This window comes from Oryzias latipes, chromosome 21 (genome assembly GCF_002234675.1).
Source record: "Oryzias latipes chromosome 21, ASM223467v1".
In the NCBI taxonomy this organism is placed as follows: Eukaryota; Metazoa; Chordata; class Actinopteri; order Beloniformes; family Adrianichthyidae; genus Oryzias; species Oryzias latipes.
Genome location: NC_019879.2, coordinates 3,996,858 through 4,022,731, shown reverse-complemented (window position 1 = coordinate 4,022,731; position 25,874 = coordinate 3,996,858). Strand labels below are relative to the sequence as shown.

The following is a 25,874-nucleotide window of genomic DNA, read 5'->3' as shown; positions in this document are numbered from 1 at the left end:
ATATGTTAAGTTAATTGTTGATTTTTAAATCAGCCTGGGGAGTCAGTGAGTTCAGGGAGTCAGCTGGTAAAGATGCAAATGATGGCCATCGGGTGATGATGAGAGCATTAACGCCTGTCTGAGGTCCAACACTGCTATGAAGACATACATCTGTTCACACCAGGACATTTGTTTTATCATTTTAGGATGTGTTAGAGTCCCGTTTAAAACAGTTCAGCTCGGATGACCCTAACAGTAAGTCAGTAAGAGACCTGCTTTATTCTACTCACATTGCTTATATTCCCTCCTTTAGACGCAAACGTTAAATTCATATAACCTTTTTGTTAAAAGTTTGATTTTTAACAAAAGCATGTTTTGAGAAAACAAGTTTTTGTAAGAATCAATGTTGTCTGCTACTGCTTTTCACCCCCAAAAAAGTAAAATATTTTGAGTTTTACAAATCTTGTGAAATTAATTATTTTACAAAGTGTCTTTGTGAAAATATCAATTCACAGAAATGTCAGAATATAAATATTAGACATAGTTCACAACTTCAACTGAAATGATTTTCCGTGCTGATAGCTGGATACTCTTTAGGATTTTTATGGTAGATTGTACGATTCACAGCTCTGCTAAATAGCTCCATACCATTATACTACCACCCCCATGTTTAACAGTTGACGCTGCTTTTTTTTTATGCTGTTAGTTTTACACAAGAAGCAAATAAACAGTACATCTTCTAAAATTGTCTCAATAGTTCATAGAACAAATGCTCATACTGTTAAGAATGTTTATTTTATTTACTTATTTTAGGAACAAGCTGCTCTGCATATGACCAGTCATCATTCTTTTTTTGTTTGTTTTTTTGTCGACCAAGACAGCAAGCTTTTTTTCCCACCTGTTAAAAATAATTCTGTTCTCCATTTTCTCCGAATTGGCTGGTCCATTCCAGACAAACGTTTTGTGAGTTATTTGTTCCCATGTTTCTTTAGATTTAAGGCGTGCTCTTTGCTTTATTTTTTCTTTTTTTTTAGTGTTCCACTTTCTCAGACAGGTTCTGCTGTAGTGACTGTGATTGAACAGGATGGACGAAATCAGGCTGCTTTGAAGCAAAATAAATGAATGTCTGCTTTTAAAAAAAAATACTGTTTATTTATGATTTATTGGTGGGAAAACATCTTTTTTATGTTGGACACATTTGTCTGGATTTTTTAAGTTAGACTTTCTAAATCTGCACAGTCTGAAAATGAAAGGAAAATAATGGAAAGATGGTGTCTGCCCATCATCAGTGAGAGTAACTCGTTGCAAAAGTATAACAGTAACAAAATACTTTTTTGCTGTAAAGTGCAAGGTGTAACCATTGCACTTTTCAAAAAATCATTACTCCTTACATGTTTAGTACCTCATTTATTAACCAGATTAACTACCCAGAATGCATTGTTTAAAGCAGTGAATGTACAAAGCATTGACAGATATAAGACCTCTTTTTTTGCGCCACATCACCACCACTGACATATGTTTGTCACTTTATATGTCACTTTATATTGTATTCACCACAGCAGGCTTTACAAAGAAAGTAACTCGGACCAACGCTCATTGTAATTATAACAGCCATTTTAAACAGAATAAACAATCACTTGCACAAAGAATAACTTGCACATCGGCGTAGGATGTGATTATAGTGGAGGAGCTAATTTTGTTTTTTAATTTTAATGCTAACTGAAAAAAGCAACGGTTCTGTCTTGGTCTAATGTTTTCTTCTTTTATTATTCTTTTGGTCTAATAATTACCATATTTCCATCTGTGTGGAAAAGCAGACAATTGACTACAGTTTCATCGTGACTGATGGAGCTACAAGTAATACTTAATTTAAAAAAATCATATTTGAGTGAAAACTGTCTCATAGAGAATGTATTTGTAGAAAAGAAGGGATCCCAGCAGTGAGCCCTGAGGTATATTAAATAGTTTTCTACATTTAATTATGGGCTCAAAGAACACAATTCCCAATTTTTTTTTTAATGTTCGCATTCTGTTGCTTTTACTCTATAATAATAACCACAGTTTGTGGTTTTCTGGGATTTCTTAGATCGTGTCGTCCTTATGATGATGTGAATTCAGTCTCAATCTCAATCTCAGTCTTGTTTGCCCTTTTACCTCCTTTTCTCCACTCCGCAGACATGAGTGCATGCTGCTCCGGTCAGGGTTTGTGTGGCACACTCCCACAGAGCATGCCGGGGTGTGTGTGTGTGTGTGTGTGTGTGTGTGTGTGTGTGTGTGTGTGTGTGTGTGGACCAGGACCAGGGGGGTGGCTGTGTGACGTTTGGCCCGGCAGCTGGGAGCTGCTCGGGTCTTTTGTCTGTGTTTGACCCTGCTGACCCGGCACTCGTCCTAATGTCACACACACCTGCACACAGTCAGACACATGACCTCACACACGCACACACATTCAGGCACGCACAAGGATGTATGTAAATGTGTGGGTTTGCTATAGCACATGCTGTCCAAACAAATGGTGTTGAAATAGGCCAGGCCCTGGAGGGACAATCTATCATGACTTAATCAGAGTGCTTGGACTTTGGGTGGACGTGTGTGTCTGTGCATGTGTGTCTACAAAATTGTGTTTTTGAATAAGTGGAATTCAAAATTAAAGATATTTGCAACCGCTGTTAATGCTTTGGGTTTCTCTAATGGTGAAAGAAGTAATAAAATGACTCGGTTTCTCTACTTGGGGCTGTAGTTATAGTTACATATAGTTTTTTTCTTCAGACAGTCTGTTTTATTTGGGCAGATGTCCAAGTTCATCTAAACTCTGCTGTGAACCAAATCTGTCTTCAAACGAGCGGCCGTTCTAACTGCCTGATGCTCCAAGGAGGTTTGACTTAATCGTGTCCACTCCTAGGAGAGCAGTGTGAAAGCAGATTAGATAGAATGAAGCAGAAACATTTCGTAAAATTCCCAATCAGCCCAATACGTATTATGTCTGACTGTATGCTGATGACATAGAGTTGAGTCTAAGCACTGCTGGTCTTCAACAATTGATAAACAACTGTTCTGCTTGATAATGATATTGCATTTAATGCAAGACCTTCAAATGCTGAGCCTGTGTGTACTGATAAGATGAAGCATCTTGAGCATGTCATCTCAGAGGACATGTGAGATGATGTCAATATCTACAGCAGGGGTCTCAAACTTGTGGCCCGCGGGCAATTTGCAGCCCCAAAACAACATTTTGCGTCCCCCGCCTTAATATGAAAGTTTCATGATAGTGCGTTCCACCAGTTTTTTAAGAATGACACTTTTCAGTGTTGTGTGCAAAGCTGATGGACCAGCAAATCACAGTGGGGTATGTGACTCTTGGGGGCGCGTTACCAGGCTTGAAGCAGGGAAACATTTAAGGCAGGAAACCTGACAGCCCCCTCCCCGGACCACATTAAGGAGTTCCCTACTTTCCTTTTTGGAACGTGTACATTCGGACATAATTTTATAAACACATTCAACAGATGCTGAACTTTTTTCTGCACGGATCCAGAGGAAGGTTGAGGTTATGGTTACGCGCTGTGGCGTATTAACCCTTGTGCTATCATATGGGGTCCAGATGACCCGATCCTTACATTGACGTGTTCTCCCTACCATGACAAAGGTGGATAAAGGTGGAAAGATTTCATGTAATCCATGGACACCAGTGAAGATCACAAATCATTGAAGAAAAAAGGTTCACTGCACTGTCTAGTGGGTCTAGATGTGGAGATTTGTCTGCTGGACTAAAGCTGACTGTGATGTGATAAACACAAAAAAGGCATTTTTTAGAGCTTGGATTGTCGTACAATTGTGCTTTTAAAAAAATGCAAAATCCCTTTGAGTGAAGTCCAGAGGCTTGGTGGAGTTGCAGTTAGTAGGTCCAAATTACGTGATTAAACCTCAGCAATGTGTCACACTTGTGTGCCTCTCCAGCTACTCCATCTCCATTACCTCAAACACGAGCCTGCAGGAGCAGCAGCTGGTGTGTGTGCGTGTGTGTTTGTGTGTGTGTGTGTGTGACGTTGACATGGTTTTTTTTGCTGCCTCCTTGTCCTCAGTGTGTGACCTTAAGGGCATCGGCCCTCAGTCCAGCCTATTGTGTTCTCTAAGTCCTCGCTGACCCCTCTACACACAAACACACACACCATCATGTGGCGTTGTGGTTTGTTTGGCCTTCCTCTCCAAAGATGGGAGCATGTGTAGAGGCTGTTGGTATAGCGTTAGGCCTGTAAAGTGTGTGCTTTTGGTTGCTACCAGCTGGACAGTCTTCCTCTCCATGCATTCACCCCTCAGGGTTTGTTAATAGGCCGGAGTAATCCATGGGTCAGTTTTCTCCTCCCTGCAGGCTGATCAAAACTCCTCTACAAACCCCTGCTTTTGTCTTACTAAAGCATCCATCAGTCTCACCCAAATCTTCACCACGCTGCAGTTATTTAGTTTTATCACTTAGCTGAATAAGATCAGTCACTTTATAAAATGTCCCAAATTTTTATAATTTTTACTCGAAATCGAAGTAATCTTTACAAAAAAACAAGAGGTGCAACTTGAGTTTGTCACATTAAAAAACCGAAGGAATCAACTGTATGACCAAGTTGTGACATTGACATCATGTTAAGCAGGGATTTAGTGTGGATACATATCTTCTTCCAGAACCATAGAAGAAATTTCTAATTCGTCATCTGCATGTGTGATGAAAAAGTTTGCTGTTGGAAAAGCTTGCAGTTGCGATGTAGAAACCACAATCGGCGGGCCACAATCTCCCTGCTCTGCTCCATTCCGATGCATCCATTTGTAGACGACAGCATCCATGCTCGTCTTTGTTTTCCTCGTCTGAGCAGGAATGCAGCTCAAAACTGTACGACTGGACCGCTCCAACATTACTCAGCACTTTTGTTGCACCAGTAATGTTAAATTGTTATTGTGAGGGCTGTAAGCTAGTGGGAGAGCGAGTAAATAGATGGATGATGGGAAATTAGATCAGTCTTACTCCACGCCAGAAGCCCACCCACAACTCAGAGGTAAATATGTAACGCTGCTCTGCAGAAACTATTCATTCATTCATTCATTCATTCATTCATTCATTCATTCATTCATCTTCTTCGTTTATTCCCTTTCGGGGTCACGGGGCTGACGGAGCCTATTACCCACTTGTGGGCGAAGGCAGGGGGCTCCCTGGACAGGTTGCCAGTCTGTCGCCACAATCACACACCCATTCACTCTCACACCTATGGATAATTTAGATTAACCAATGAACCCATGAAGCATGTTTTTGGACGGTGGGAGGAAGCCGGACACCCCGCAGAAAACCCACGCATGCACTGGGAGAACATGCAAACTCCACACAGAAAGGTCCCCCATTGGTGTTCTGGTTCAGGTCCCCCAGCCGGGACTTGAACCAGGGGCCTTCTTGCTGTGAGAAACTATGTCCTAGAAAATAACACAAGCTAAAACCGGCCTGATCACAATGAAAAGACCACTTTGATGGATCTGTTCCTTAACCCGTGGAAAACTGGGAACTGTAATTTGGCCCTTTGCTTCAATGTTACAAGTAATTTATGTTGTTAAAAAAACTTTGTTTTCAGGCCGAATCAAGTTTCCCTGTTTTTCCTCAGAATCAAGGTGGTACAGTCCAAAAATCCCAGAATGAGAGCACCAAAGGTGGACAGGAAAATTAACAGATTTTGTCTCAAGATACGTGTTTTTGTCAGCCAATAAAAAAGTTAAAGCTTTGTAAACTGTTTTTTTTTTTTTTGGGTTTTTAATCAGTGAGGTTCCTACAGAATTTGAATTAAATAAATATTAATCACATTCATCACCGGATGGTTATTCGGAGCAAAAATGTTGCAAATCAAATCTGGAAACAAATTAATTTAGGTTTTTAGAAAGTTTTGATTTGAGTCACTGTAACATTTACACAAACCCATTCTTAGTTTCATTTAAATGAAATGTTTCAGAAAACAAATCTGTCAATCAAACAACAGGATTGTCACTGAAACTCAGACAAACAACGGCAGGATTGAGTTTAAAGGCTGTGATCATTCGCTCTCATTAGGTGACATCTCCATATGTTTCCTCTTCTGTCTGAGGCACAGATTCCCAGGTCAAACAAAACCGCTGCTGTTGGTCCTGCGTAAACATCAGCCATCAGCTCTGTTCCTGCGCAGCACGGCGCAGCTTTGAAGGTGCAGGCGGGCAGCCGGGACGGGGACACCTGTTCTATGGGCAGATGGCCCACATGGCTCCTTCTCCCCGAGGGGAAAACCCGTCAGATGAGCCCCAATTAGGGAGTCACTGCAAGTCAGAAAAGGGCCGGGGGGCCGGGGGCACATGGTGAAGGCTGAATTTTGATTTTCAGATTAAGCTGTACTGGGGAATTTTGTCAGTTTTCTTAAATATTGTTTTTTATTTTCATTTGTAAATAAAACCCTGAGATAATTCACGCATAATGTCTTAAAACCCTTAATTTGCAGAACAGAATTCATTTCAACGTTTGCTGTAAAGCTGCATTTGGTAATTTGACATACCATATTTGTTTTTTGGCATAATTTGGCCAGGGGTGTGAATTATACAAAGGGTTAAAAGCTAGAGGGCGCTGTATGTGTGAGTATCAGTATTTGCTACTGACAGCAAGGCAGAAGAAGAAATGCCGCTTTAGTCTTATGTCAGGCTTGTTCCAAATCAACAGAGGATGACGAATTCAATGGACTTATTGATTTGCAGTCATATAAAGTTTAGTTGATCTGTTCTTTATGTTTGTCTGAACAATTGTTCATATATTGTGCTAATATACTAGATTCCTCCTATGTTTCATGAAGCTAAATAATATGTCTGTGCCTTGTATCTTTGTTGATTTCTCCAGTTTTTTGGTAATAGACCCAGTGTCCTTAAAGTTGTGTCTTTGGATTTATGAAAAGAAGACATTTTCTCCTTTCATGTGGTGTTTTTTAATTTGCTCGTTTTAATATTTCCTCATTCACGCAGTTATTTTTTGTCCACAAGCAGAAACAAAAGATTGTTCCAAACTGGAATCCCTGCTGTGAGCGCTTTGCAGACCTCTGTGGATCACATGAACCAAGTTTCTGAGGATTTAAATTAACAGAAAAAGATTCTAGCAACATGAAACATCAGCACAGCTGAGCTCTTTTGACTACCCTACATATATAAAACATGGATGTAAAACATGGATTTGATTTTTAATTATTACTTCATAATATGCTAGGACTTTTTTCCTCTACCAGAGAAAAGAAATTGTCCTGTCAAAAATGTTTTTAAATCTGCCGAAAATCCAGTTCCCCAAGGCTCACCCCTTCACAATTGATATCATGGAGAATTCCCAAATGTCCTCTGCATATACTGAAAGGAGTCAATCAATAGTATGCAGCAACTGGAAGATATTTAGAAATGCGTCGCTGGCAGTCTGAGGGATTTCTAGAATTAGGCTTTTTTTAAACCTTTAATTATCCTTTTTTCCCCTAATTTTCTGTGCAAAACTGGTCTTATTAGATCAAATCTGTCTGAGCCAAGGGACTGCTGCTGCTTTCAAAATGATGAGATCCTTATATAACAGCCGATGATAATGAAGACTGTAGAACAAGAACCAGTGTAGACTTTAAAACACTTTACTACCAAAAAGTGAAACTTTTTTATTTTCTATCTTTGTCCTGTGTTATTTGGACATTAACAATCACCTTTACATTAAAAGTCATTTTTCTCATATTACAACTTCAATGAGGTTTTTTCTTTGAAATGTTACGAACATCATATATTTTATCATGTTCTTTTTTTTTTTGTTTTTTTTTTTTTACTGATAATGTGTTTGTAAGGTAGATGGAAGCAGAGGATTCTATGAAGCAACCATGAAAAGAGACAAAGACAGAAAGTTTGTGCCTGTACAATAAATACTGCAAGATAGAACCCCCTATCTCAGATGACCCCACCCTTACTTTGACGTGTTCTCCCTACCATGACAAAGGTGGAAAGGTTTCATATAATCCATTGACACCAGTGAAGATCACAAATCATTGAAGAAAAAAGGTTCACAGCACTGTCTAGTGGGTCTAGATGACCCAACTCCCAATATTAAAGTGCCTAGGATAGCACAAGGGTTACAAAATGTATGTGTATTTTTAGTGTTGCTATTTTGATAGAGCTATATGGTAACAAGGCAGTTTTCCTTTTTTGGGGAGATCTATTCTATTCTATAGTACCATATATGACATCTATTATATTTCCATCCAGTTGGAACACGACCTTTTTTGTGCTTGAAGTGTCAAATCCGCAGACAGGAAATGTTTATTTGTTTATTTGAAGGTCTGTCCCACCAAAAATTACCTAATGTCCTGTTTTTTCCCCCTTAATTATTCTTTTTCCTATTCTATTGAGTCATCCTCATTTGGACTGTACCCTTAAAGCATGTTTTTGGGTTTGCTGGTTGTCGTTTCAGTCGTGTGCGTTTGAACGCTTTCATTTCACGCTTTCTCTCCTCACAGAGCCCACAGGACCTTTAAAACAACTCGCCTCACCGTCTTTGTTAGGCCAGCCGTCTCTGCTGGGGCCAGGTGCTCCTCAGAGCTCCGTCATGGGTCCTATGCGTGTGTGTGTGTTTTTTTTTTGTCTTCTTCCCCCTCATGTGTCTGCATTTGTGTGTAACAGCCCAAAGCATGATGTGTATGTGTGCAGCTGCCCGCCCGCCGAGAGCCTTCCTTTGTGTCCCCCTCCTCACCATTGTCAGCTCATGTCCTGTCGTCCATTCACAGCTCCAGCCTGAGGATGGGCTGCCGATGCTCCATGTATGTGTGTGTTTGAGAGGCTTAGCTGGGGGGGGGTTAGTGGGCGGGGTCATTTTACCACATCTTGGTTTCACTGCTGGTGTGATTGAAGTGTTGTACAGAAGAGGCTTTGGTGAAGACAGGAAAGGGAGATGCATGTGATTGTGGCCCGTGGAGCAGAGGGGAGGAGACGGTAGATGAGTTACACTCCATCTGTTGTCAGTCGCTCTGGTGAGCCTGAAGCATCAGGAAACCCCAGTCTGGCAATCTAAAAAAAAGTGGATTTTGTTTTGGGGATTGCTGTTTAACTTTATCCGGAGACTCACACTTTGGTTGGTTTTCTCCCTTTCCAGTGGATGCTCGCAAGTCACTGTTTTGACCTTTTTCCAGGACGTTTTTTTTTAATCAAATCTGGGCTTCCTGTGTTTATTTCATCCCTGGCTACTTTAGGAAACTGACTCTTTTTGCACATTTGAGATTTGCTGCAGAGATGACCAAAGAAGAGGCATCGGGAGAGCGACTGTAGGAGTTGTTGGCTTTTCTGTGTTTGGTTGGCGTGCTGCTGTTAAAGCAGTGTGGTAAGTCCTCTTCCCCCTTCATGTCTGCTTCATTTGGCTCTGCATGAATCTCTGAATATTAGGTATGCTGTGGACAGAGGAGCATTTACTTTTCGTGAGTCATAATCCTTTGTCAGAACAGTTGAGTATTTGTTTGGGCTGAAATGAGTATTCAAATACTCAAATATTTGCAATCTGTTCCCACAAATCAGAGTAATTGTATATCTTTGCTCTAAAATGCAGAATAATGTTAGATTTAAGCTTATAAACTAGACAAACCAAATGCACGACTGTCACTGTCAGTAAATAAAACTTCAAAGTAAAGATATCAAGTGTTTTCCACATTGATGTAGCTATAAAAAATAAGAAACCGAAGTTCAGTTAACCGCAAAAAGTTCTGAAAAAGTCATCCATAGATTAGAAGGGAAAAAAAATGAATAAATGTGAATCAAAAAACAGTACAAAAATCAATTTCACCAAGTTAACCGGGAAGTTGACCTGAAAAATACCTTTTCTTTTTTATCTTTGTTTTTTTCTGTTATGTTTTGTTGATCCTGCACTCACTAATGGTAAGATAACGGTGATAAATAGATGTTATTTTTAATGCTTCAATTATCAAGCAAGAAGACATACATATAGTAACCAATCAGACATGTTTAGATAAAATAGTGAGAATTGTGGTTCCACTTGTGCGTCATTGATCTTGAATCATGTCGGGACGCCACCTAAGTAACCCATAGCCCCACTATTTTCTGTGTCACTTTTCATGAAGTGCGCATTTCACTTGAGGAAGCTTTTGTGTCAATTATCCCAGTCTGAAGCCAGATCAGGAGTGATCAATAGAGGAACAAAAACACCATGAAGAAGTGATCAATAGGACGTTCATGGGGGGATTTCTGAGGGGAATTTCGGTTTTTTTTCCTCTCTATTGACAGCATCTGAAGCCGTCAGTGCAGCCGCTTAACTACTGAGGACAAAACTGGTGGTTCATGTCACTACGCGCCTGCCTAGGCTGTAGTCATGATCATGCACAATCAAGGCTTGCAGTCTGTACAACTTAAGGGTGAATGAGTGCATTACCCAGAATCCCCTTCTCTCAGAGGTTGCCCACCAGACAGACAGCATTGATGTGTATTGCTGAATTTGGGCACCACCAGTTGCAGCAAAGAAGTGAGAGGAGGAGGAGGTGAATGCTTTCAGGGAGGTCCCATGTGGCTTCAGCAGGCATCTGTTATCTCCCCCTCCCTCCCCCCATGTACCACCCCCACTCCCCCAAAACCTGCCCCCCCCTCCAAAACCCTGGCGACCTCCGCCAAATCAGACTCGGTCACTGCCGGGCCCGGCCGGCGAACGGCAGCCGTGCGGCGGCGGCGTGCCCTGAGGGACCGTTCGGGGTCTGCCCTCAGGGGAGCTCATCTTTCTCCACATGCCCCCCTACCACCCCCCCATGGGAGCTGACCCCCCAGATCACAGTGCAGAGGCAGCGCGGGCAGGATGGGTCACTGAGGTGGAGGATGCAGCATCTGCTCACTGTGGAGGGAATCGCTCAGTCATCCTTCTGCACATCTCATGCACACAGTGGAGTCAGCTGTTAGAGCCAGGTCCCCCCCCAAACCAAAGGGATTCAAAGCGGTTTAAAAACCCCCTGCAGGTCCAAATGTGACCATTCTGGCCAATGTTTGAGAAATTAGCTAAAGAAGAGGAAAGATTCCAACAATGCATGACTCAGGAGAAATGCATTCTGTGACATAAGCTGTTTAAAGAGACTAATCAGATCCAAATGCCACTTTTCCCAGTCACAATGAACATAAATCCACGCATTTTGACACTTTTTAACTTGTTCAGCAAACTATTTCATACTTGCAAAGATTTAAAACTTTGTTTGTCGAGCTCTTTGACCAGGTTTGATGTTGTTTTCTCTTTGCTCTACACTTTCTGAGCTTTTCCCACAGTCAGCAGTCCAGCATTTTTGACTCATTAACGAGGAATGTATTATTAAATATAATAATACATTTATTGTAAAGTTCAATAAATGTTAGACTGGCACTTATTGTTATCATTTTGGAAACAAAAAGTTTGAGTTATGTTCTAAGAACAAGTCCTAGTTTTATATTTGATGGTGTTTTTTATGTGTTTGTCAAACAATAGCTGTCTAATTTTATAATATCTCGTACTCAGATCATATTCTCATTTTGTTCACATTTTGTCCTAAAATGGGTCATTTCCACTTCTTACACCAGTTTTTGTTACTGTTTTTAAAATTAACTGCAGTTCAAACCATCTACTCATTATTGGACCGTCCAACATTCAACTTTAAGTATTTAACAGCCTTTTTAGCCTATTTTTCCCATTTTGAATGCCTGTATGGGCTTCTTTGTTTCTAGATATGGTATCTCTTTAGGACATTTCTTGTTAAATGACAGATAATTTGACTACTTTCCAGTGTTTTTCTTCGTATGTGTAGTGTTCTTTTCATATTTTTGGCTACCCCTTTTTTGCAGTGGCTTGCCTGAGTGGTAAAAATGTATGCTTAGTTTTTATGAAAGCCTATGTACATTTTCTCATCTTCAATCCTTACCCACATCAGGATTGTCAAGCTTCTTTGGGATGTCTGGTTTCTGCAAACGTGTTGAATCCCATCTCTCCTTTTCTGTTTTTTTTTTTGCTGCTCATCTGGGTTCACACATCGCTGGTATCATGTGTTTGTCAAACAATAGCTGTCTGATTTTATAATAATCAGGATTTGTTGTGAATTAGGTGTTGAATATTTAATTTTCTTCAGACGGGGGTGTGTGTGAAGTGTGTTGCTTTGGCCTTGAGGAGGTGTCACAGAAAAAAAACCAGACTGTGGGTTCGGTGTTGACTGTGATGGCAGTCATTTCTGCTGACTCCGCAAAGATCCTGTCTGTGCGTCTGATGTTGCAGACTCTGCCGCATTACTGAGCACGCGGCTGCATTTTTTTTGGAGGGGGGGGGGGGGGGGGGTGGGGGGTTGAATGGGTTTAAAGGCCCCCAGCCTCCGTCTGTGCATGCTGCTCAAGCCGGGGAGAACAATGCCTCCATCACAGGGGGACAGATTGGGTGGCAGCTGCATTGTTGAAGGACGGCAGGCCAGACACACTTTTCAACCCCCCCACCACCACCACCACACACACACCCCATCCCCACAACACGCACAGATTCACTCTCACTCCGTCCCTTTGTACATCCTTTGTTGGTGGCGGACTAAATTATTCCAGCTCTCTTGTGGCATTCAGAATGACAAACTGCGGCCCGGCAGATTAGACATCGGGGGGTCGGGACGTTTGGGGGGGGGCTGCTTTCCGGTGTTTCAGTTTAGGAGATTCCTCATTAAAGCGGTCAGAACATTTCCATGTAAACACTCAGCACTAAATCAATTACCGAAGACTGATCCGGATAAAAAATGTACATTTATAAAACAATTTTTTCTGAGTTTCAAGCAATGACTTTGAGTACACACCGTCCAAAGTTTCCAAGGATAACGTGTAGCGAACAAGTTCTAGGTTGAGTTCGAATTCCTTTACTACTCACTATTCAGTCTTTTTCATTCTTTTGTTTTTAACCCTTGTGCTATCTTAGATGACCCCACCCTTAAATTGACGTGTTCTCCCTACCATGACAAAGGTGGAAAGATTTCATGTAATCCATGGACACCAGTGAAGATCACAAATCATTGAAGAAAAAAGGTTCAGAGCACTGTCTAGTGGGTCTAGATGACCCCACTCCCAACGTTAAAGTGCCTAAGATAGCACAAGGGTTAATCTATTAACTTTTAAACCATTGACCTTCATTGTTTTACAGTTTTTCTCAGTCGCTTTAGTACAATTCTCAGATCAGAATTTAAGGTTGCAAATACGTGTGTGCATTTCTCAAAACAATTTGTACAAACAGCAAAACACTATGGATTTCTTGCAAAAGCCTGTAACTTGCTCAAAATCTTTAGTTCATCTCTCAAAACTAAGTCTTTATGTCATTGAACATGTCAGTGCCATCAGAATGTCAAGTCCTTGTGTCTTTGTCTACGTACAAGACAGTCAAATTACTTAGTCATGTTGTCAATATAACTGTGTACTTTAGAGGGAGGTTCTGATGTAAACTATGGCTAAAGTTTTGATGACAATTATTATAAAATGTAAGTTACACCTTTTTGTTTGATTGCAAGAGACTGGACAAGATTCACATTTACACTTTTATTGTTCATATTGTAGTTTGTTGACAGACCATGTCATACCAACATAGAAAAAACCCACTGCAAACAGTAACACAAAGGGAAAAAAAAGATAGGACAATATTCTGTACAACAGTACAGGCAGTGCAGTAGGAACTGGTGTGGTCTTCCTACACTTCTCATCCACATCACAGCGAACATCCTCTCTTGCAATGCAGCGAAATATGTTTGTCACATTATGACAACTTGGTCAACCATTTTGCAGTTAATGACTTATACGATGAACTAATGACTAGGTGTTTTGAAGCGTAAGACTATTGCACAGTGAACTATATGAGACATTTTGATCAACATGACATAAACAATTGACAATGCAGCAAAGTGCAGAGAATTGTACATAATCATTTGCATGGATGTACCAAAGAAATTGCAACTTGTTTAAAGAAGTGAGAAACTGCTTATATGATGTGCACAAGTGACATCATGATGTGAAGATTGAACACATAGTTTTGGGAATTTCATTCTGATCTGAGAATTGTACTAAAGCGACTGAAAAAAAAACTGTAATGTGTGTTTTTTATGATTGTCAGTAGATTGCCATTTTAAAATTTCCTCAGGGAAAATTAAAGACCCTATCTATCTATCTATCTATCTATCTATCTATCTATCTATCTATCTATCTATCTATCTATCTATCTATCTATCTATCTATCTATCTATCTATCTATCTATCTATCTATCTATCTATCTCTCTCTCTCTCTCTCTCTCTCTCTCTCTGTCTGTCTGTCTGTCTGTCTGTCTGTCTGTCTGTCTGTCTGTCTGTCTGTCTGTCTGTCTGTCAATCCATTTTGTAGTGTGAATCTACATTTCCAAAAATTTAATTTTTCTTACAAGCCATCCACATTTTACTGTAAGATATTCAGTTTATTTTTTTATTATTATTATTGATGTTGGTTTGCATTTGTAGAAGCAAACCAGCATCTTCTACACGTTTTACTTGATTTCAGCCGGCCTCTTTAACCCTTGCGCTATCTTAGATGACCCCACCCTTGCATTGGCGTGTTCTCCCTACCATGACAAAGGTGGATAAAGGTGGAAAGATTTCATGTAATCCATGGACACCAGTGAAGATCACTGAAGAAAAAAGGTTCAGAGCACTGTCTAGTGGGTCTAGATGACCCAATTCCCAATGTTACTGTAAAGTGCCTAGGATAGCACAAGGGTTAAGCGGATCTCTTCATCCAAATATAGCTCTGAACATTTCAGAGACTCAGAAACATTCCCCTCACTGTGCATGGAGCAGGTTGAAGCTCTGAAAGTACTCTGCATGGAGGGGTATTTCCACAGCAAAACAACCCCCCTAAAACCCAAGAGTGCTTGTTTGTTGTCTCAGAGAAAACTGAAGCCAGGCCACGACTGGCAGGTCCACCTCACCACCGTCATTACAGCTGTTGGATGACTGCTCGCCAACCGTCGCCTGCGGTTTGGGTTGGATTGAAAAGATGTAAACAACATCATCAGTGACAGAAATAAACAAACTGGCTCAGAGCTTTGAGACAAATGGAAGGACAGAGAAACTTTCTGAAGAGCCGGAATATAATTATTTATTGTAGTTGTAAAATGTAGAAGACAAATGTTTTTTTATGGGTCATTAAGAAGATTAATAACTTAATCATCTACTTTTTTGCTTTGAAAAAAACTCAAAGTCTGCAGGCCACACTATGAGGGTGCTTCAAGGGTCATTACTCTGATCAAAATAAAAAAGAAAAACAGTTTTGATAGGATCTGAATCATAGAACATGTGCTTTAAAATTATTTATCCAAAAGAAATCTTCTCGAACACGATGGCAGTAGGGTAAGAGGACTCGGTCATAAACAATAATAATAAAAATAATAGTAATAATAATCAACTTTATTTATAAAGCACTTCAATTATCCATGCAGACCCAACATTCTGAGTAATAAAATAAAAACATTTTAAAAATGGATTAAAATAGATTAAAAGTGCACAAAGAAATCAATTAAAATGTGGTAAGATAAAAGAAAGAGAGGGAACCAGTTCACTGTGGTCAAGTTCAAAAAGTGGGTTTTAAGAGAGGGCATCGCATACTTCAACTTGAGGAAACATAATTGATTTGAAAACAGCACCTGATCAAGGTGCCAAACAATAAAAAATATATTTAAAGTAAAAGGGGGTATTCTTATATAGCAGGATACTTATTAATTAGAACTAAGTCCCATTCACCCACGTACATACTCTGATGGCGGCTCCGCTGCCGAACAATGACGCCAACATATGACCACCATGTGGGGTACAGTGTTTTGCCCAAGAACACCATGACGTGTGGGTGAAGTGGAAACTGAACTTTTGACATTCCAATCAGAGGTCGGCCCCTCTATCTCTGCACCACAACCACCACCCACAGGAAAATAGAAATGAACCAGTTCCCTCTCCCAACTCGGGGGTGCTGAAATTCTTTTAAAAAACCTCCTTTGTCTATTTGGGCTTTTTGTAGTTTGTACCTTTTTGGTATTCCACTTTTGGTATTCTGCTTCTAAATGTACAAATCTAGTCTTTTTCTCCTTGAATTAAAGCCAGAAATGTAAGTATTACCTCTTCAATCAAATCACGTTAGTAGGACATCAATCACCCTATAGGCACAAAAATCACTGAATAAATGCAGCTAAACACTTAGTTACTATTTGCATCACAAAAGACCAAAAAACAATAAATGTTAACCACTTTTTGTTTCTTTTAATATTTATTTCACCTAAGCTGCAGCTCTTGGTGTTATTTTTGTCTTTTTTGTTCTGTTTTTGACTTGTCTTGTTTATCTTCTGGTCTTCTTTTGTTGGAAGGAAGAGTGAAAAACTCATGTGTTCAATGGTTTCAGCTCAATACGTGCTGCTGCTCTCAAGAAGCTTCCCAAAGGTCGCTTAGTGCAAAGAAAGAGTGAAGATAGATCTGTCAGAGAATATGACAATTCAAAGTCAGTTGGAGTTTGACATTTTACATTAGAATTATTAACCTCCTCTTTGTGCACTTTTTGGACGAATAAACTTTATTTTTTTATGTGCAATCAGTTTAAGCTGCAGGTTTGTTGCCCATTTCAAGTGTTGTAAAGAAACAAACCTCTTTCAACAAGGCACTTTGAATTTAGAGACCCTATATGTTATTTTTAGGGTGGACACACAAAAATAAAGTGGGTAACTTGGCTGTGGGGAGTCTAGTTAGCTTGTGCCATTCCAAGTTCTTCCCTCTTTTATATTAATTTATTGTCATGAATTGCTATTTATCTATTAATTTAACTTCTAACACTGCCCTCAAAGTTGGAAAATTCAGGTTTCATTTCAAGACAAATGCTTTTAGTTTGATCCAAAAACGTTTGTATGGTTTTGTGCTGTTTCTTTCTTTGTTTCATCTACTTTTGTCTCGTTTTAATTTGTATTTGTTTCAATCAGTTTGAAGGTTTTTATTCCCTTGAGTCTTTTTGTTTCAATGTTTTATACCATAAACTAGGTTTTCACAGGTTAATTTTATGGTTTTTTTTATATGCATGTTGGAAATGTTTGCTTTGCTTTAGGAACAGAGTGGATCGAGGACTTGTGCCATTATTCATGTCATGTCATTTCAGGTTAGAACACAGAAAACTATATAATATTTAGCAAAGACGTAACATTTTAGATGCAACATATGTACCATAAACCATATCTTTAAAAAAATGTGCCTTTGAATGTATCAAACAATTGTTTTCATATTTTATTGGCGCTTCACGTACCAGCATGTCTACACATCAGAATGACCTGCAGGGCGATTCTCAACTCCATTGTGTGTGTTTGTGTTTTTCTTCCACTGACTAAGTCTGCTGAAGTGTGACATCAGCTGGAGGAAACCACTCACTCACCTGATGAGTTTTTATAGAAGCCGGCTGCTGATTTTGTCGTCAGTTTGGTTTTTTCCTGCTCACTGAATATTTTAATAAGTTGTGCTTCAGTTCCCTATCGCCTGATTGTGTGTTTGTTGTGCTCACCTCTGAACTTTCTTTCCAGGAAGCGCTTGGAGGGGTTAAAACACCAGTGGCGGTGTCAGGCACGAGGCGGACACGGAGGACCTGGGCCTGGATGCATGAGTGGGCTTCATGGGCCTGAAGGACCATCTGGAGGATGGAACAGGCCACATCCTCAGCCTGGGGCTGGATCTGGATTACCTCCACGTAGATGGTGCCCTGCAGAAGGCTGGTCCAAGTCATGCAGCCAGCCCCGGGGTCCTGCAGGTCAGAGGAAGTGCCCCTAATAAGAGCAGTGGCAGCATTGGTGGAAGTAGCACGAGTCTGAGCACTCGGTCATACTACAGCAGCAGCAGCAGCTGCAGTAACTTTTCAGAGGAGAGCGCCATCTCTGACAGCGAGGATGAGCGACTTCAGGCTGCTCCCGGTTCTGAGTCCAAGAAACCTTTACAAGATAGGCCTCAGCAACACTGGGGAGAGTCCTCCTCGGACAGCCAAGTGGCCAGGCTGGACCTGGAATCGACCCTGCAACCGGGGGGCTCTCAACAGACAAACAGATCCCCTCCTGCCGACCGCATCACAAACTACTGCACCAAGGTGGAGTTTGCACTCAAGCTAGGCTACACCGAAGACCTGGTGCTGCTGGTTCTGAAGAAACTGGGCCCAGATGCGCTCATCAACGACATCCTGGGAGAGCTGGTGAAACTGGGAACAAAGACGGAGCTGCAGCTGCTGGGAGGCTCTGTCTCTCACTCCCTGTCATCGTCTTCGTCAACCTCTTTGGCATCCTCTTCCTCCTCCAACTCCTCACTGGATTCCTGCCGGCTAGTGTCCCTGCCCCCCATGATGGAAGACAAAGACAACCTAAGGCCCGTCGTCGTGGACGGAAGCAACGTGGCCATGAGGTAAAGGAGCAAAACTTACAGAAACATGACATGTACAGATTTCTTCTTCCTGCTTAAAGAGTCTATTAAAGTATCATCTGAAAGTGTCTAATTACTGTTATTATACAAGTTTGGCTGTTAAAGACCCACGCTGATCATCTCCTTATACCTCGCAAAAGTGGTCTTTTAGCTATGACTATGACATTTTTAGCCAAAATACAAAAAACCTGTGTTGTTTTTCTAGGACATAGTTTTGGACTAGAAAAGAACAGTTGCGGCCGGTACCATGATTGGCGCAAAGCAACCCCGCCCCCACTTCCTGTCACCATCGGTTCACATGCTCTCCCGCAAGGTTACAGCCCTTCATACCCCTAATCTAACATAAGCGGTGCAACAGAAGTGGCGAGCAGTATTGGCGCTGGCCTGCCGTCCAGTTTTGAGCCAGACGCCAGTTCAGGCGGATGCATCAGAATGGAGCAGACCAAAAAAAAAAAAAAACGTGTTTTTGACGTCACAAATGTAATCTTTATCAAACAGCATTTCTTTGTCTGCTCCTGTTTCACACGATTTGAATAGCTCTTTGAATGATTAATTTTTGGACATATGATCTTCATCATGTGAAAAATGCCACAAGATCCTGCTAGAAAGAGCAAAAAACACTATTTTCCTTGGAGTGGGTCTGTAAATGCAGCTTTTTATCAACCTATTAGTTCATAGCAAAAGTCTTAATTATGTTAAAAACACTGTTTCTCAATATTACTTCTGTTCTCTTCTTCAAAAATAATCGTACATTATAACCCCAGTATTTTACTCAGTCAACATGAATCACTTTAAAAATGTCCCAGGAGTTTCCCAGAATGCAGCAGGTTGATGGACAGCTTAGAGCCCCAATGGAAGGAAGATGAGGTAAATCTCAGAGGTGTTACTGTATCAGTCAAATCTGGGAAGGAACACACTCATCGGCTTTGATTAAGGAGTTTCTGCAAAACTGAATGCAGTCGACTAGTGTTTGGTGCAAGAAAAAATACTAGGCAATAAAATTATACACGTCTTTTTTTTTTTTGCAGTCAAACGTTAAACCAACACCACGTTGAAAAAGGTTGCAGGAAATTTGTCTATGAAGACTCTCATTCATCCTGGTTGATTCCATCATAGTAGTAGGTTTAGTGGCTAGGGAGCCGGTTTAGCTCGTGCTGGTTTGCGGCGCCTTCCGTCCGTGAAACCAGGGTTCAAATCTGGGCTGTTCCCCTCTGTGCCAGTCCCAAGCCCAGTTGCTTTGAGAAGGTTGCATCAGGAAGGGCATCCAGTGTAAAACATTTTACCATGCAACTTGTTCACTGTGGCGACTCCTGATGGGAAAAGCTGAAAGAGGAAGAAGAGTGGGTTTAGGGGCTACTATGTTACAGGAAATCAGCACAAATAAATTGGTGTCTCTGCTTCATTTTGGGGTTTCCCCTATCAAACATTTTCTTTAACTGCTTTGTTTAGATTTCTAAAATGAGACAGAAGGTTGTGTGTTTTGTTGTGTATGTCCCAGTTCTGTTGATTCAAAATTGACCCATAGGTGTTTGTGTGAGTGTGTGGCCCTGCAACAGTCCGACGACCAGTTCAGGTGTACAACGCCTTCACCCAACAGTAGCTGGGATAGGCTCCAGCAACCCCATTACAACAAAAGGGGATTGGCGGTTTCTGAAGATGGGTGGATCCAGACTTCTGTCTGCAAGAAATATGAGTTTAATTTGCAGGAATGATCTGCTGTAAGTCTCCCTGGGACATTTGGAAAAGGTTTTCTCTAAAAGCAGAATGTATTTGAAAGCATCGTGTGTCTTTTTTATTTAAGTTTTTTTTAATTAATTGACAGATGTATTTGATCTCTTATCAAAGTGTTTAGACGAAAAGGATTATATAAAACTTTTGAGCAAATCAAAAAAAGGAGGAAAATATTAAATATGGACAAATTGGTAAATTGAAATAAATGATTGGTTTTTTTTTTTAAATTTATCCTAATTTTCTTTTTTAAATTCCCCAACTAACCTTGGAACTCTGAGTTGCCTGTTTCCGGTAACCTGCCCCAGATAAGAGGGTGTTTGGTTGTGTAATCACAAGAGCATCCTTGAACGTTCTTTTTCATTCATTCTGCTCCAACAGTCACGGAAACAAGGAAGTGTTTTCCTGCCAAGGCATCCAGCTGGCCGTCGACTGGTTCTTTGGGCGAGGCCACCGAGATGTCACGGTGTTTGTGCCGGCCTGGAGGAAAGAGCAGTCGCGTCCTGACGCTCTCATCACAGGTGAGGGTTTTGAACACCTGAACATGGAACACCCAGAAGAGCTCTGCAGCCACTTCTCCACCCTCTCCTCCTGTAGACCAGGAAATCCTGCGGAGGCTGGAGAAAGAGAAGATCCTGGTTTTCACGCCGTCACGGCGCGTGCAGGGCCGCCGCGTGGTTTGCTATGACGACCGATTCATTGTCAAACTGGCCTACGAATCAGATGGCATCATCGTTTCCAACGACAACTACAGGGATCTGGCCAATGAGAAGCCGGAGTGGAAGAAATTCATTGACGAACGCTTACTGATGTACTCCTTTGTGAACGACAAGTAAGCAAGGCACACCAAACATCAAGTTAAAGAGACAATGATGCAATGTTTTCTGTAGAAATGCTATAAAAAAAAACTAAAAACAAAGTCGTGTTTGTTAGTGTGCTGAAATACTTGGAAAGAAAATCCCAGAACATAAAAAAAAAAGATGCTAACGTTTTACCTTTTTAATCCTGAATCCTGAAGCAGGATTTTCTGTTTTGTTTTTATCATAGTGTAAAAAGTAAGAAGACTTGCGTTTGGTTGATTATTATTTAAAAATGGGTCCTAAATCTTATAACTGTAGAAAAGCAATGGTGCCACACTTGGGACAGGTCTCTATGGATGAACTGCAGAGCTGTATCTGTAAAAAAGATGGTGTCTTTTCCCACCAAAGAGCTTCTCCAGTCCAGACTCTGACTCTGTTGGGTGAATTGAATGATTGAGGATTGATGGGAAAAGCAGTCCAAACCTGCTTGATCCCCTCTGGGGTCACAGGGTTCCCAGCGACTGGACAGGCCCCCAGTCGGTGGCACAGACTCACATTTACACCGAGGGACAATACATCAACTAACATATAAAACCTGTTTTTGGACTGTGGGAGGAAACCAAAGAAAACCCACACAAGGAGAACATGTAAACTTCACAGAAACCGGTATGGATTTGAACCAGAGCCTTCTCACTGTGACGTAAAAGTCCTAAACACTTCACCACCACTGAACAGAAAAAAAATATTACTAACAATTTACAAATTATTTCATTTAACAATCAGTATTCATAGTAGCATCTATAAAAACATGCACAGCCACAACAGGCTGGCCCCTCCTCCTCATGCTGGTCACTGGATTCAATCTTTAATCTTTAACCCTTGTGCTATCCTAGGCACTTTAACATTGGGAGTTGGGTCATCTAGACCCACTAGACAGTGAGCTGAACCTTTTTCCTTTAATGATTTGTGATCTTCACTTATCCAGAAAACCAGCTGTAACGTTTAAAAAAAAAAGAGTTCTTGGTTGTGACTTTGTGATCTGTGTGTTCAGATTCATGCCACCGGACGACCCACTCGGGCGCCACGGGCCGAGTCTGGAGAACTTCCTGAGGAAGAGGCCTGTTTTTCCTGAACATAGAAGGCAGCCATGTCCTTATGGTAAGGAGGCACAATTGGGGGCCCCGGGGGGGCAAATCATGCTTTCTGTAAACTAAAAAATGAAGTGTCCTTCCTTTTATTTAAAGTCCCTCCACGATTATCTTTTGATCTATTTTCAAGGTGTTCCCATTGATCTTTTAGCTATGATCATGCCTGTGTTGTTTTCTGGGACATAGTTTCTCCAGGGCGGCAGGCGGGAGTTTATAAGAAGTTCCACTCTTAGCTGTGGGCAGGACTTTGGCTCAGAGCAAGCCCGCCCCCCTTCCCCTCCCCATTGCTGAGAGCTTGGAGCAGGGAGCTTGTGGCCCGCCCAGTGTATTTTTCATGTTACAAATAAGCTCTTTTACAAGCAGGAATTGTTAAACAAATTGAATAAAGAAACACTCAGCAACACAATTTTAGGCTTAATTGTCTAAATATTTGGCCTCCATCATCAGAAAAATGCCAACTTTTGGAAAGTTGTTCATTTCTTTTAATACCTTGTGCTATCCTAGGCACTTTGACACTGGGAGTTGGGTCATGTAGACCCACTAGACAGTGCTCTGAACCTTTTTTCTTCAATGATTTGTGATCTTCACTGGTGTCCATGGATTACATGAAATCTTTCCACCTTTATCCACCTTTGTCATGGTAGGGAGAACAATGTAAGGGTGGGGTCATTTTGACCCCACAAGATGGCAAAAGGGTTAAAGTAGGATGGAAAGAAACACAAAAATCTTTCAAATTTGCTCTGGGATTGTTAAGTGAAGCTACGTTCACACCGCCCTCAGCTATGCACTACTTTCATTAAAAAGACTGTAAATGTGTGTAAATGCGCTTTTCGGACTTCCGTGTGGAAAACTGTTGTGTTCACGCGTGGCTACAAATACTTCTACTACATTTTTTGGCACTATGTACGAGATGTGTGGCCTTAGAGCGTGCATTGAAAGTTAATCCAGGTCGATCAATCAGGGATTCGGACCAGGTAGTGCCATACGCATGCCGCCCCTTTTGATTCCTGAGAGTGCCATCCATTTGAAAATTGATCATAGAGGAGGAATGTCCTGCCGGACACCAAGTCTTTTTCTATATCGGAATAGAGCTGTGAAAAAAATGAAAACCTTAAGAAAGATTCAGAAGATTTGCACCACTTTGATATTTTGCACCAAGTGTGTGCACCATTCTTGAACATGTGCCACATGCCCAGAGTAAACGTTGTTTACAGTTCACTGTCACTAAACAGGAATCTCTCGAACATTTTAGCTTGCTAGTCATTCAATTTACTCATTTTTTTAAAGTCACCTTCAGCACCTCAAAATCAGATTAGGATTACAAAAACATTAGAAAATTCCAATGTTTTCTAACGTGTTCCTGTTTTTTATTTCAGGCAAGAAGTGCACCTATGGCCATAAGTGTAAGTTTTACCATCCAGAAAGGGGCAGCCATCCCCAGCGGTCTGTGGCCGATGAGCTCCGAGCCAGCGCCAAAATTTCCGTAGCTTCCAGAGGTTTGCTGGAGCAAGCCCTGTCTGTAAAAAGCCAAACTGAAGAAACGGCTGAAGCTGAAACAAAACAGGCCAATAGACAGCCCGACCACAGTCCTTGGGGTTCCTGTTCTGACCTCATGGAGGATGGACTACAAGCTTATTCCAAAGTAAAAGGCCGTAGAGGAAGTGACGGCAGCATTGGCCGTCCTACCCCTTCAGCAGGATATCTGGAACTATGGGAGCTTCCTGCAGGAGATAGTAAAGGCCCCAGGTTTGTTGGAGCAAACTCTTCAAGCCAGGTTGAAGCCTATCACAGGTCGGAGTCCCCAAAAGTGGGGTACAGCCCCCTGATGAAGGCCTATTCAGGATTGAGTGCTATGATGCCAAAAACCCCAGAATGCCTCTTGTCGACTGACCTGCGAGCAGCTTTACATCCATCAGTTGGTAGCAGTGATGGATCTGACTCTTTCTCTCCTGACAACACTTCAGATCATGGCCTCAAATGCCACCATGACCGCTCTTGCCACCATCACAGATTTGGTAGCCTGTACACTCATCCTGCTACGCAGGTATCTCCGGGATTCAACCAGCACTCGCCTCGCAGCTTGTCACGTCCTAAAACATTACCAAGACCGCAGGCCTTTAGCTCCGATGAGCCTTCTTTTTCGGTTACCCCTCACACGTCTCCCCTGAAGACCACCCCAACCTACATCCCACCTCATCCGACATCCCAGCACCAGCAACCCTGGCTTAGCAGTTTTCCAATGGAACCAACTCCCTATTCAACCCAAACAAGCACGGCCGGTTCTCCTCTGCGGCGCGATCCCATGGCCTCCCTATGGAGGGAAGGAGAGTTTCAGGACTCAAAAATGTATGAAGGTTCACCGCTTTACTTAAGAAGAAAGGATTTGAGGTTAAACCAACAGCCTCCTCATCAGATACACTGGGGTTCAAACTACCAGCCAGTGCCCAAGACTTGCTACGACCTTTTTTCCTACAAGAGCTTCCCACCAGTTCACGGGAAGACTTGGCAGTCTCAGTGGAGCCAGCAGACGTCGCCCCGCACTCTGGCGGAGGCAAGTTTGCAGTTTTTCCCACAGAGCCCCCTGCCTCCATCGCCCCCGCGTTCGGGGCCCGCAGCCTCCGGTCACTACCGGGACCTCAGGGAGAGGATGTTTGACAACTTGTGTGGGATTTTCCCTCCAGATCTGGTGAAGTTAGTGATGACCAGGAACCCTCACGTGATGGACGCTCAAGAACTCGCCGCTGCAATTTTGATGGAAAAATTACAACGTATGTAATGAGGATGAAGTGACATTTTCCTCTTTTGCTGGTTATTAATGGTACTTATAATAATCGTGCTAAAGTGAAAAAAAAAGGTTGTTTTTTTTATACTGCAGGGACGTTTTAGCATAAATTACTATTTTTGTGAAGAGGTATCCCAAAACTGCCATATTTTCAAAAAAATATGCCTGATTTTTCAGCACTTAAATGTAAAGAAACTTGAATTTTCCACAAAAAAGAGCTGTTTTCATTTGTGAAGTACATCACCATGGGCGTCAGGTGGCATTTATTGGGTTTTCATTTTTCAATGTGATTTAATTATTTGTTGCCTTTTAATTTATTTATATGTTATTTTTTAGGTTTTGAAATGCTTACGTTTTTGCACTTTTAGTTCTTTTCCCCTCTTTGTTTTATTATTTATTATATTTTTTTAACAGGGCAATCATTATCAGGGTATTTCTCAAGGTTGTTTTTCTTGATGGGGGAAAATATATATATTTTTTAAAGTTACGGTAATGTGAACGTTGGGTGTGACATTATCTGTCAGATTATAAACATATCTGTAGCATATTTAATGCTGGAAGAAGGAGACGGAGAAGAAAAAAAAACATGTTCTTGCCTCTGCTGACAGGTGGCAGATCATTTGTCGTGAGATTTTGTGGATTTTCCCCACAGGGAAGTGAAACTCTGAAGAAAACAGCAAAAACTCCACCTAAAAAACCCCGGGCTGTTCTTTACCACCCAAGATGCACCACGTCTGCTCTGTTAGCGCCGTCAGCTGACTTCATGGTGCTTTAACTTTTAGATTTAAATTGTTTTTATATCACAATGACCTTCTCAATTGTAGTAAACTGGTGTGATACACCAAACTGCTTAGGAGGGATTGAAAAAAGTGTTTTTAATTTATTTTATGTTAATTTATTGATTTTTGAATGCGTTGATGTCTGTGTTGCTGAGTTTTATTTGTAATTTTTTTTGTGTGTGCGCAAACATTTAA

General features: G+C 41.3%; 1 protein-coding gene across 1 annotated transcript; it reads left to right on the top strand.

The window, feature by feature from the left end:
* Positions 1-8,898: 8,898 nt before the first annotated feature.
* Positions 8,899-25,241, top strand: LOC101157014 (probable ribonuclease ZC3H12C). The gene is made up of 6 exons (XM_023951145.1): positions 8,899-9,343; positions 17,563-18,424; positions 20,552-20,691; positions 20,768-21,002; positions 22,022-22,128; positions 23,495-25,241. The coding sequence occupies exons 2-6, from the start codon at positions 17,652-17,654 to the stop codon at positions 24,892-24,894; spliced, it is 2,655 nt and encodes an 884-aa protein (XP_023806913.1). The 5' UTR covers positions 8,899-9,343; positions 17,563-17,651; the 3' UTR covers positions 24,895-25,241.
* The last annotated feature ends 633 nt before the right edge of the window (positions 25,242-25,874 follow it).

Coding starts and splice junctions, on each gene's coding strand:
- LOC101157014 (XM_023951145.1), top strand. CDS start 17,652: ATGGGCCTGAAGGACCATCTGGAGGATGGAACAGGCCACATCCTCAGC. Junction 18,425..20,551: donor GGAAGCAACGTGGCCATGAG/GTAAAGGAGCAA, acceptor CTGCTCCAACAG/TCACGGAAACAAGGAAGTGT. Junction 22,129..23,494: donor AAGGCAGCCATGTCCTTATG/GTAAGGAGGCAC, acceptor TTTTTATTTCAG/GCAAGAAGTGCACCTATGGC.